Source organism: Dendrobates tinctorius, unplaced genomic scaffold (genome assembly GCF_039654945.1).
Source record: "Dendrobates tinctorius isolate UK_male_01 unplaced genomic scaffold, ASM3965494v1 ptg000223l, whole genome shotgun sequence".
Taxonomy (NCBI): Eukaryota; Metazoa; Chordata; class Amphibia; order Anura; family Dendrobatidae; genus Dendrobates; species Dendrobates tinctorius.
The window spans coordinates 6,501,737-6,513,599 of record NW_027361890.1 but is presented as its reverse complement, the minus strand read 5'-3'; the positions used below and the strand labels follow the sequence as shown (position 1 = coordinate 6,513,599).

The window sequence follows — 11,863 nt, the reverse complement described above, 5'->3', positions numbered from 1 at the left end:
AACACATACAGTACATACTCACCATACAGCTAATCCCCGGCGACCTTGATCACCTGTAAAAAAAATAAAATAATAAAGCAATAGTATACGCCCTGTTCCAATGTAATCCATGTAGTAACGATTGTCCCACGACAATCTCCCATGGAGAGCTGTAACATCGGCAGATGTGACCGCTCTCCAGGGTCCTCCGGTGATACAATGATGGCAGGTATCCTCCCGCAGTGTATCACTCCGCCGTCAGAGGTCAATGGAGTTCAGACTGTCACTTGCGGCACCGCTGCGTGAGAAAATTCTCACGCAGCACTGCCGTAAAGTGAGAGCATGAACTCCAGTGAACCCTCAATGATAACACTGCTGGAGCCATCTCCTGATATGACATCTCTATAGGGGAGATCGTCGTGGGACACTTGTTATTAAATGGATTACGTCGGAACAGGGAGTATACTGTTGATTTATTTAATTTTTTTTACAGGTGATCGAGGGCGTCACAGGAATTTGGAGTAATAATAAAGATGGGAAACTATGTTTAGTGTTTTATTTCATTAAAATACTTTAGTCTGGCTGTGTTTATTTATCCCTTTACCAACTGCAGGATTAGTAATGGATAAGTATCTTATTGACGCCTCTCCATTACAAAGCCAGGCTTGACGTCACCTTACAATACAAAGGTGACATCAACCCCACAAATATTACCCCATATGCCACCGTTACACGGCAGTAGGAAGAAAGAAACTACGTGCTGGAATTGGCGCATCTTAGAGATGCGCCATTTCTGGGGCAGCTATGAGCTGGTGTTTGTAGCAGGGGGAGGCAATATCCATGGCCCCTTCCTAGGCTATATCAGCCCGCAGCTGTCTGCGTAGCCTTTTCTGGCTATTAATTTTAGGGGGACTCCATGTCGTCTTTTTGGGGGTCCCCCTATTTTTGCAGCCAGTAAAGGCTAAATATACAGCTGCGGGCTGATATTCAAGGCCTGGGAAGATACATGGGTATTAACCTCTTCCCAGGCTATAAACATCAGCCCACAGTCACTGGCTTTCCCTCTCTGGCACAGAAATTTTTTTTTTCAATTAAACAGATATTGCGTTTAGGGCCAGGGTCACACTTGCGAGAAACTTGCACGAGTCCCGCACCTCAATACCCAGCAATGCCATCGACACTCGGGACCGGAGTGTGCGGCTGCATGTATTTCTTTGCAGCTGAACGCTCCGGTCCAAGTGCCGGCAGCAGTGCTGGGTACTGAGGTGCGAGACTCATACAAGTTTCTCACAAGTGTGAACCCGTGTGTGTGTGCGTGTCTTTAACTCTTTATGTACCATTTTATTATGTTTACTACTAAATATCGGGCTTGGTATTATCTATCATCTGTCAATGGGTGCTCTTTCCCCAGTCCCGCATGGTCGATGCCTCGGGGTGATCCTCAACTCTGCCCTCTCTTTCAAGCCACATATCCAAACCCTTGCCTCCTCCTGCCGACTCAAATGCAAAAATATTTCCTGGATCCTTGTTTTAATAGCGCATAATAAAGATGTTTTTAGCTCTTTGTAAAGAAGCCTGTGTTCTTGTTCCTATCATGCTTCTCTTTGGCTGTATTGGTTCTGGAATGAGAACGTTAGTGTAATTAGACTGATCAAAGACTCAATGAATTGAACATCATCCCACCTTCCCCCGACACGTGGATGATGGCCTGAACCACAGGTGTGGGTATAAAAAAAGGACCTATATCCTTATATCTCTACGCAAACACAGCCAGGACACCATGGTTCTATAATGAAGGCTCTCTAGAGGAATGCCAAGGCATCATGGAGGGGAACACAGATTTGACATTCTACAGGGTGCCATCTTAAGGGGCCTCGGCCCTAGCTGGGAGAACACAGATATGCTCCATTGACCATTACTGAACCCATGGAGACGTTTGGGGAGGCCAGGTTGTGACTCTCCAGTCACCTGGCCACGTGCCTCAATGGACTGTCAGCTCCTAGGCTTGTCGTTACCTCATCTCTGTGGGTGCCCGGCAAAAGAAGTCCCCTTACGTGCCTCACCCTTCCACGAGTCAGCGGAAGGGTGAGACAGTAATTTGCACCATCTTGGGTAATTGTTGGGACTGTTCGTCTATTTGGTGGTTCAGTAATTGCCCCAGTTTCCTCTCACCCTGTGTGGTCTGGGTAGTGCTCTGCCACATGAAAGGAGTGCAGACTTAGGCTACTTTCACACATCAGTTTTTTGCTGTCAGGCAGGATCCGGCTATTTTTAGAAAAAACGGATCCGGCGTAAATTTTGGAGAACTGTAGAAACGGATCCGTTTTTATGCCGGATCCGTCTAGCAGGTTATATCTGTTTCCTGGGGGCTGGCCAATTGGATCTGAGCATGTGCAGACTTAAAAAAACAGATCTGGTGGCTGGATCCGTCTTTTTCTGGATCCGGCACATTCCGGCACCCATAGACTTTCATTGTGGCAAAAAGCCGGAAGCGTTGGATCCGGCGCTTCCGGCTTTTTCGCCGGAGACAAAAAACGTTACAGTAGCCGTTTTTTCCAGACGCCGGAATGAGACAAGTAGCCGGATCCGGCAAAAAACGGATGAAACGCAATGCCATCCGGCGCGATCCGGCGCTAATGCAAGTCAATGGGGAAAAACTGGATCCGGCATTGCATTTCGCCAGATCCGGTTTTACAAAAAAAAGCCGGATCTCGCCTGACGGCAAAAAACTGATGTGTGAAAGAGGCCTAACTGGGATGAGCCCTGGTTCAGAAGAGGAGAGCACCCACTGCGCCCCCTGTCTCCCCAACCACCTTACTACACAGCACATTCCCACCATACATAACAATGTGGCTCTCACAGCTCCCTATGAACAGACAATTGCTGTCAGCTCTCAGGCGCCACGTGACAGTAATACGCGTCATTAGAGCGGGCTGTCACTTCTTCCCTCACAATGCATCATTGGTCACACCGGCTGTCAATCACAGCTGCGCAGCAGCATGGAGCGAATCTAAATGTGTTCTCCACATAGGCCCCGCCTACTAGCAATATTGGCAGACGAAGTAGCCAGTGAATCACAGACACATGCGCGTCGCTTCCCCGCCTCATTTGGGAGAGACCATTTACAGCCCGGAAAGGGGGTCACCGGTCTCCAGGTCTTTCGTATACCCGATACATATTCCATCATACTGGTAGCAATCAATAGAATACTATGTTGTATTGGCGCAGTGTTCGGTATCTCAGAGCTCGCCCAGAGGACGGTGTTATATACTGCGCGGCTCTCGTATAGACATTAATTGCTCCCCTATTTCGCCCGGTCTACGTGTCTGTCTAGGAAGCGCCGGAAATCGTGAGTGGTCGGTGCGAGTGACGCTGTGAGGGGCGGGAGCGAGCAACATGGCAGCGAGTGAGTAGTGCAGCCCGGCGACATTCAATGAATCCCTTGCACCGCGGTGTAGAGAGGTCGGTGCGGGACACCGAGCCCTGTGTGTGCGGGCGCTGCGCCCCGTGTGACAGGGCCGCCAGGCTGTGCAGTCACCTCAGCCTTCTGTCGGGACTACATAGAAGCTCTGTGCACTGTGCGTTATCGCGATAGATGATCAGGAGCCCTCATCTGAGTGTGCGGGCCTCCTCTCATCCTTTGTGTTTGCTCGGAAATGAAAGCCTAGTCCTGTGCTACTGAGGAGCTCAGAGGCAGGAGGTCATGTCCATCTACTTAGGTTGTTCCTCAGCACACGGGTGGATGGGGAGAGCCTGTAGAATCCTGACAGGAGCAGAGGTGCACATGCTCGCCTCTATTCAGTGACTTATGGGGCTGCAGAGTACAGCTCTCTGCCATGTCCATCAGTCCCATAGACAATGAAAGGGGAGGGTGTGCACATATTTGGCCTGCACCGCATTCAGTCTATGGGGCTGCAGAGTACAGCTCAGCCATGGCCATCAGTCCCATAGACAATGAAAGGGGAGGGTGTGCACATACTTGGCCTGCACCGCTTTCAGTCTCTATGGGGCTGCAGAGTATAGCTCTCTGCCATGTCCATCAGTCCCATAGACGATGAAAGGGGAGGGCATATACATACTTGGCTTGCACCTCATTCAGTCTCTATGGGGCTGCAGAGTACAGCTCTCAGCCATGTCCATCAGTCCCATTGACGATGAAAGGGGAGGGCGTGCACTGCTTTCAGTCTCTATGGGGCTGCAGAGTATAGCTCTCTGCCATGTCCATCAGTCCTATAGACGATGAAAGGGGAGGGCATATACATACTTGGCTTGCGCCTCATTCAGTCTCTATGGGGCTGCAGAGTACAGCTCTCAGCCATGTCCATCAGTCCCATTGACGATGAAAGGGGAGGGCGTGCACTGCATTCATTCTCTATGGGGCTGCAGAGTTCAGGTCTCGGCCATTTCCATCAGTCCCATAGACGATGAATGGGGAGGGCATGCACATACTCAGCCTGCACCTCATTAAGTGACTATGGGGCTGCAGAGTACAGCTCTCGGCCATGTCTGTTAGTCCCACAGACAAAGAATGGGGAGGAGATGCACATACTCAGCCTGCGCCGTAAGTGTTTTTTGCCAACATGAATGGTCTGATCACATTTGCTCTATATAAGGCTTGTATCATTACACAGACTGCAGGAATGATCATTTGCACACATTTACTGATTGTCCACTCATCTAATTGCAGCATAATTCTAAATAGTACAGTTGTAAAATGCGCCAGATTTATCACAGTGGCTCTTTAAGGCCCCTTTACATTTAGCGATGCACCAGCGATCCGACCCGGTCAGGATCGCTAGTGAGCTGTCACACAGGCAGACCTCACAGCGATGCAGCAGCGACACAGCGCACGATATTCACCTTTCACACACAGCGATCCTGACGTCCTCCCGCCCGCCTCCACGCATCGCTCGTCTCACACAACAGGAAGCAGACGACGAGAAATGGAGCCGGACATTCTCGCACAATCAGCGATGGACAGCGGGGGAGCCGGTCTGAGGTAAGTATCACACACAGCGATATCGCTTTAACGTCACAAAATCGGTGACGTTATAGCGATATCCCTGTGTAAAACCCCCTCTAGACTGCCTAGCTTAAAGGGCACCTGTCAGCAGGATCATGCTCAGTAACCTACACACACTGTCAGGTCGGCACCGTTATACTGATTAACATGATACCCGTCTTGTGGTTGTTGTTTAATCTTTATTTTAATTTCTCAGTTAATGATATGCTCACGCTCTGGGGCGGCCTGTGGGGGTCTCCTTACATATTCATCTATATGGCTTATTACAGGTCACTGATCCCTCCCTGACCTGCCCCCTATTTTACATACTGAATATAATATGTTTTGGGGAAAAAAGTAGCATGATCGCATGTATGATGTCCATGTAATTATTTTATTTGGTGATATACTGTCGATGTATTCAGAAAAAAATTCTCTCTCAAAATGGTGTCGGTGGCACCTGCGTAGTAGCATCTATCAGTGATCCCATACATCCTACTGTGCTGCCGGTGCCATCTTAGCGGAGATAACGTTATTTTCCTCTAGCAAAATGGCAGCGCCTGTCCAGTAGCATCTATATACACCAGTGTGAATATTTTTTCTGCAAGTACCCGTTTGCGCCCAGTTTTTTTTTTTTTTTTTTATAACACAATCTGTCGTAGAGGGATAACAAATTCTTGCTTATGCTCCCCAGTTTCACAGTTTCTTGATTGATTCATTTAAAAATTAGTTTTCAAACATGTTAGAAAGATAAGACTAATGACGAAGACTTAGGCTGGGTGCACACGACCCGGAAGTATCAGCACTTTGGATACAGTGCATGTTCGCTGGGTCCTAAGTGCTGCCGTCTGATGAGCACAAGTGCATCTGCATATGATCACTGTACCGTGCAGATTCACCGCGTCCAGTACATTGTATGGGTGAAATTTCTCTTACAGATGCTCTCGTCTCTGTGGGTGAGTCTCAGGTGTCTGTGGACATGAGATTTCTTGTAATCCCATCCACTGTGCTGTAACATCTGCCCTCTGTGGGTTTGACGCAGTGTCTCGCATGATGCTACGTCATCTGGGGTCATTGTCGCAAGGCATCGCTGGGAACGGGAGTTACTGGTAGCATCGCGTGGATCGGGAAGGCTGCGGGGGCCGCCAGAAGGTGAGAATATCACAATTTTTTTTTTTTAATTATTTTTAACATTATATCTTTTTACTATTGAGGCTGCATAGGCGGCCTCAATAGTAAAAAGTTGGTCACACTTGTCAAACACTGTGTTTGACGAGTGTGACCAACCTGTCAATCAGATTTCCCACTGATGCTACAGATCGCTTGGAAAACGCTAGTATTATGCAAGCTAATTACGCTTGCAAAACGCTAGTGTTTAACGGGAATACGCATACTAATTCCACATGCGTATTTCCCGCAGCAGGGAGTTGCGGAAATCTCCGCAACAATTCCGAACGTATGCACATAGCCTAAAAGACGCTTTTTATTGTAAATATAGTTTTTGCATCACCACATTTTGAGAGCTATAATTTTTCCATACTTTGACCCACCGAGTCTTGTGAGGTCTTATTTTTTGCGGGGCGAGTTGACGTTTTTATTGGTACCATTTTCGGGCACGTGACATTTTTTGATCGCTTTTTATTCCGATTTTTGAGACGCAAAATGAACAAACACCAGCAATTCATGAATTTCTTTTGGGGGGGGTAAGTTTACACCGTTCCGCATGTGGTAAAAGTGATATAGCGGCTTTATTCTTCGGGTCAGTACGGTTAGGGCCATACCTCATTTATTTCTTTTTTTTTTTTTTTTTTTTTTTTTTTTTATGTTTAGGCGCTTTTATACAATAAAAACAATTTTATATAAAAAATAATTTTGCTTCGCTTTATTCTGACAGCTATAACTTTTTTATTTTGTCGCTGATGACGCTGTATGGCGGCTCGTTTTTTTCGGGACGAGATGACGTTTTCAGCAGTACCATGGTTATTTATATATGTCTTTTTGATCGCGCATTATTGCACTTTTTGTTCAGCGGTATGATAATTTCAGGATTTTTTTTTTAATTTTTTATAATTATTTTTACACTTGATTTTTTTTTTTTTTTTTTTTTTAACTTTAATTTATTGTCCCAGGGGGGGACATCACTGTAATGTGTCAGATCGCTGATCTGACACTTTGCAGTGCAGTGTCAGATCAGCGATCTGACAGCCACTGCTGCAGGCTTCCTTGTGCCTGCTCTCAGCAGGCACTGAGAAAGACGCCTCCCTGCAGGACCCCAAAGGCCCCCACGGCCATATTGGATCCCGGGGGCCTGCAGGGAGGAGACCCTCGGAACAGCGCTATCACATTGTGCTGTTCCGAGGGGCTCAGGGAAGCACGTAGGGAGCCCCCTCCCTTCGTGATTCTTCCCTGTGCCCCCCCGGTACACTGCGATCATGTTTGATCGCAGTGTGCCGGAGGTTAATGTGCTGGGGGCCAGGGTGGATTTGATTTAAATCTAACTGATTTAAATCACGATTTAAATCAGTGATTTAAATCAAAGTTTCTACCTAAACTAGTTCTTGCTACTTTAACATGCAAGTAGATGAAGATTTTTAGAATCACTTTTTATATTACTTTTTTCTCCCCAGTTTAATGGGTTAATCATTCATATTTGGACACCACTGTTCTGTTGTACTTAGGAAGGAGAAAAATAATCCTGACCTTAATAACAATTTAAATAGATTTATTCAACTGAAACAATAACAACATTACAGCATAAGTCATTTGCTTAAACAAACATCCATGTTTGTTAACTAATTTGGCTAAACAAAATATATATATATTTTAAGAAACTTAGACTGTCAGCCCAGCCGACACATGAAAAACTTAAATACTACTGTCCCTGCTGTCCTCTGTAGCTCACTTGTCGTCATCTTCATCATCATCTTCTTCTTTGTTCCTATTCATAATCTGGAAAAGAAAAACAAGCTTTCCTGCTTTATTGGGTCCCAACCGATTTCTCAATTTAGAATGTCCAAAGGAAGAGAATATTCTTTCAACGCCTGCAGAAGAAGCTACTGCTGTTAAAAGTGAAATCATTACTTGAACAGTCTCTAAATCCAAGCGCTTAAGTGACTTCCACCAGTTTACTGGTGTGATATCTTCAGCAAACATATATTTCTTGAATGGTTCCCCCTTAGCTCTGAAGTTTATTATAGTTGGCATTAAAGATGGATGATTGCTGGATACCCATGTCATAGCTAACTCCTCTTCCTCAGCACTTAGGTTTTGACCCTGATATTGGATATTGACAATATTTGCCAAAAAATGAGCTGGAGTCAGTGCTTGTCCCATTCGTTTGTTTACTGCTTGTAATTTAATTCTGTCCATGTGTAGTTCTGTTTTTAAGTGTTCACTCAGTTCCTTCCAAATTTCAACAGCATCCGCAATAAAACAGCTATTTTTCTGTATTTTGTTTAAAGCTTGAGAGATGGGTTTCAGGAAGCTCAGCATATGTTCAACATTTCTCTTAAGCCCAATGTTGAGGATTTTGGCCGTGAGAGTGCCATCTATTTTATCTCGATTTTCTTCACAAAGTGTCATCAGAATAGGCCAGTTTTTGATATACTGCTCAAAACAGTCCACCACAGAGTTCCATCTAACATCTTGTGGGAGCGTTAGCTTGGTTCCACCCATCCTTTTCAGAGCTGCTGCAGCAAAATGATTATTACGGAAGTATTTAGCAATTTCAACAACATTAGCCTTTATTTCTGGAACACTTAAGTCTTTGGCTAAGAGGTGCAGCAAATGAGCACTGCAACCATATGTTATTAGCAGCTTTGTATTCCCTCCCTGCTCTTCTAAATCTCTTCTCATCTTGGATACGTTTCCAGCATTGTCAGTGACCAAACTGCGTACTAGACATTTGAATTTTTGTTCACATGTCGTTATAGCTTTTACTGCCACTTCTTGTAAGTATTCTGCTGTGTGTGCATTTCCTGACGTATCAGTTGTTTGTGCAAGGAAGACTTTACCTTCTTCTGTTGTTATACAAGCACATACAATAGGATCATTGTGGACATTACTCCACCCATCAATACTTAGGTTAACAATTTTACCCTCCAGAGCTGTTGCACATTGCTCCATTTCTCTGTCATACACTTGATCCAGCAGTTTCCCTGCAACATCAGCTCTGCTGGGTGGACTGTATCCTGGTCTCAGTGACTGAACCATATTAATGAAATGTGGGTTCTCAGTCAGACGGAAAGAAGAGTTCGTTGCATAAATAAACTGGGCAATTTTTTCATCAATCAACTCTTTTTCTAATCTGCTAGTTCTTATCACAAACCTATCTATGGTGGTTCCAGGAGGTAAAGGTTTTTTCTTCCTTTTGGGTGATGGTGATATGTGGCTGTGGGTGTCTGATGATGATGCTGCTAATGAAGCACTATCCTGGATGGATAACTCTGAAACTGTAGAACAGGATGATGGTGATCTTGGAGGTGGATAGTTTCCATAATCCATGAATTCCCCTAAACAAAAAGTCAATGCTGTTATTTTATTGTTTATACAATTTCTGCTTATTGTACACAACACATCACTGCCCCTGCCCCAAAAGGAATATTTGTTTTTCTTCATAACTACCAAATGACAGTAACATGCAGTAATAATAAGAAATATAATTTTTCTCACACATGACAGTTCAGTCTTTAGAAATAGGATTCAATAAAAATGTTTACCAACCTGAAGATCCTGCCTGTTCAGAAGTGTTTCTTTGGTCATCTTCATCACCGCACTTCTCATGATGTTTCCTCATTCGCGCCACCAGGCCTTGCATCTCTTTGTTGCATCGTTTGCATTTTGCACGCATGCCTGCCTTACCGATAGGCAAAGGAGCTTCATTAAAATATTCCCAAACTGGGTCTCTTTTACGGCCTGCTGCCATTATAAAGAAAGAATGTAATCAACCTCAGATCGTACACACAAACAGATCCAGACTTGTCTGTCTGTGGCTATGCTGCAGTATTGTGCTCAAAGTTTCACTTTCATTTTCTTGTCTGCTTGCCCTTCCTCCTCCTCACACTTAGATTCACATTCTTCTTGTGTTGTGCAGATCTATTCCACTCCAAACAATCAGAAACATATTGTCTAACTTCTTGGACTTGGCACTGAAGGGGTTGATTCTGTATTCATAGGTTTGTAGAACAATAGGATTAAGGTCTTTTCTCAACTCTGTTCATGTTGTAACATTTTTGCCTTGAAGAAGAGGCTGGGACCTCTGCGGAGTCAAATTCAGTTTTGAGAACTGCGTAAGTAAAGCGAGCGACTGTGATAATATAGGAGAGAAACTGCCCACTAATCCTACAGAAACCTCTGGAAGAGCATGGCATTGTGAATGTTACACACATACAGCCTTTATTCTACTGAGTTAAACAACTCAGCTTTATCTCATGATGGAAGAACCTTTGGATGGTAAAATATTTTCCTCAAAAAGCAGTTTATTGAAAAAAATCCGATTTAAACAAAAAAAATCGGATTTTTTTTTTTTTTTTTTTTAACATTGATTTTTATCCACCCTGCTGGGGGCGGTGCGTGACCACCCCTGGCTCATAGTGCCGTGTGTCAGCTGTGATAATCAGCTGACACCCGGCTGCTATCAGCGGCGCTCCCCCCATGAGCGCCGCTGATCCCTGTGACGTACTATCCCGTCCCCGGTCATACGGGCCGGGGTACCGTGGACGGGATAGTACGTCAGATGTCAGGGCTTAATAGCCTGGCCGATAAGAACAACTCAAAGGTTATTCCCATCTCCAATATCCTATCCGCATATGTATAATAATATGAGCAAATTCCTCCAATTAGAAATGTAGAATTGTTCTTTTGATAAGCTATTGCAGTAGCTTAGGTATCCATGGTTACGACCACTCGTATAGTGACAAGTGTTGTTGGTCGTAACCATGGTTATCTAACCTACTGCAATGCTCTGCATATTGGGTAAGTGACATAGCGAATCAGAAGAACTTTACTACATTTCTAATTGGAGGTATTTGGTAATATTATCATTACACCTACTACATATTGGGATGAGATTATAGAGATGGGAATAACTCTCTAAGTACATATTTAATAGTCATCTCTTTTTTTAGTTTTATTTTTTTTTTTCCAAAAAGGCAGATTCTTTTGCTTTTTCTTCAGCAAAGTGATGAAACATGGAGTATTGTGGTTTTAATATTGTAGCTCATGCTAACAATGAATGTAATTCTTTCTTTACAGTTTCACAGTCAGCGTTCCTGTTAGTTCTCGCTCTCTTGGCTATCGTACATGCTTTGACTCCCAGCCATTATCTGACCCATGCCGACGTGGAGAGACTAAAAGATGCCTTGAAATACCCGCTATCTGACATGGAGAACGCATATTACTACTTTGTAGGCTTTAAACATCTTGGGGCAAGTCTAGCAGATGAAAAGGTGAGGCTAGGCAATTTCCAAGCTTCATCTGTCATTTTGTTTCTGCTTGAGAAATGCCGCTTGTTGGCCGCATCATTGCTTTTATGATGCATTTTGGATGAATATTGGTATAGGATCATCTCTCTGGTGCCTTGGAACAATTTGTCTCTGAATTTGCTGGTCACTCAGTGGAAAGTTGCCCCAAGGAATCACAGAGCCTGTGGAGTAGTGCAAAGGGAGCTACCATTACTGACCCAGCTGCTTAAAGGGAACGGGACAGGAAATGCCTGCTGCCTGAACTGAAGCACGACAGGCATGGAATCGGATACTAGCGACGTTACTTCAACGTTTCAGAAAACACATACTTTGAAAAAGTGACCAGGACTATGCATCTCGGAATGACCTTATCAGTCTAGGGAAGCTTGTCTGGTAGAAGTTGCACTGGTACCGGCCTTTT

General features: G+C 44.6%; 1 protein-coding gene across 3 annotated transcripts in view; it reads left to right on the top strand.

Moving 5' to 3' along the window:
- Nucleotides 1-3,143: 3,143 nt before the first annotated feature.
- RPN2 (ribophorin II) overlaps nucleotides 3,144-11,863 on the top strand; it is a 73,537-nt gene continuing 64,817 nt past the window's right edge. Inside the window, exons 1-2 of one of the 3 annotated variants that reach the window (XM_073555286.1) lie at nucleotides 3,144-3,328; nucleotides 11,234-11,427. In XM_073555286.1, the coding sequence (XP_073411387.1) occupies nucleotides 11,362-11,427 (66 nt within the window). In that variant the 5' untranslated portion in view covers nucleotides 3,144-3,328; nucleotides 11,234-11,361. Of the gene's footprint in view, nucleotides 3,386-11,233; nucleotides 11,428-11,863 lie in introns of all 3 variants that reach the window. The other 2 variants (XM_073555284.1, XM_073555285.1) reach the window with 2 other exon arrangements.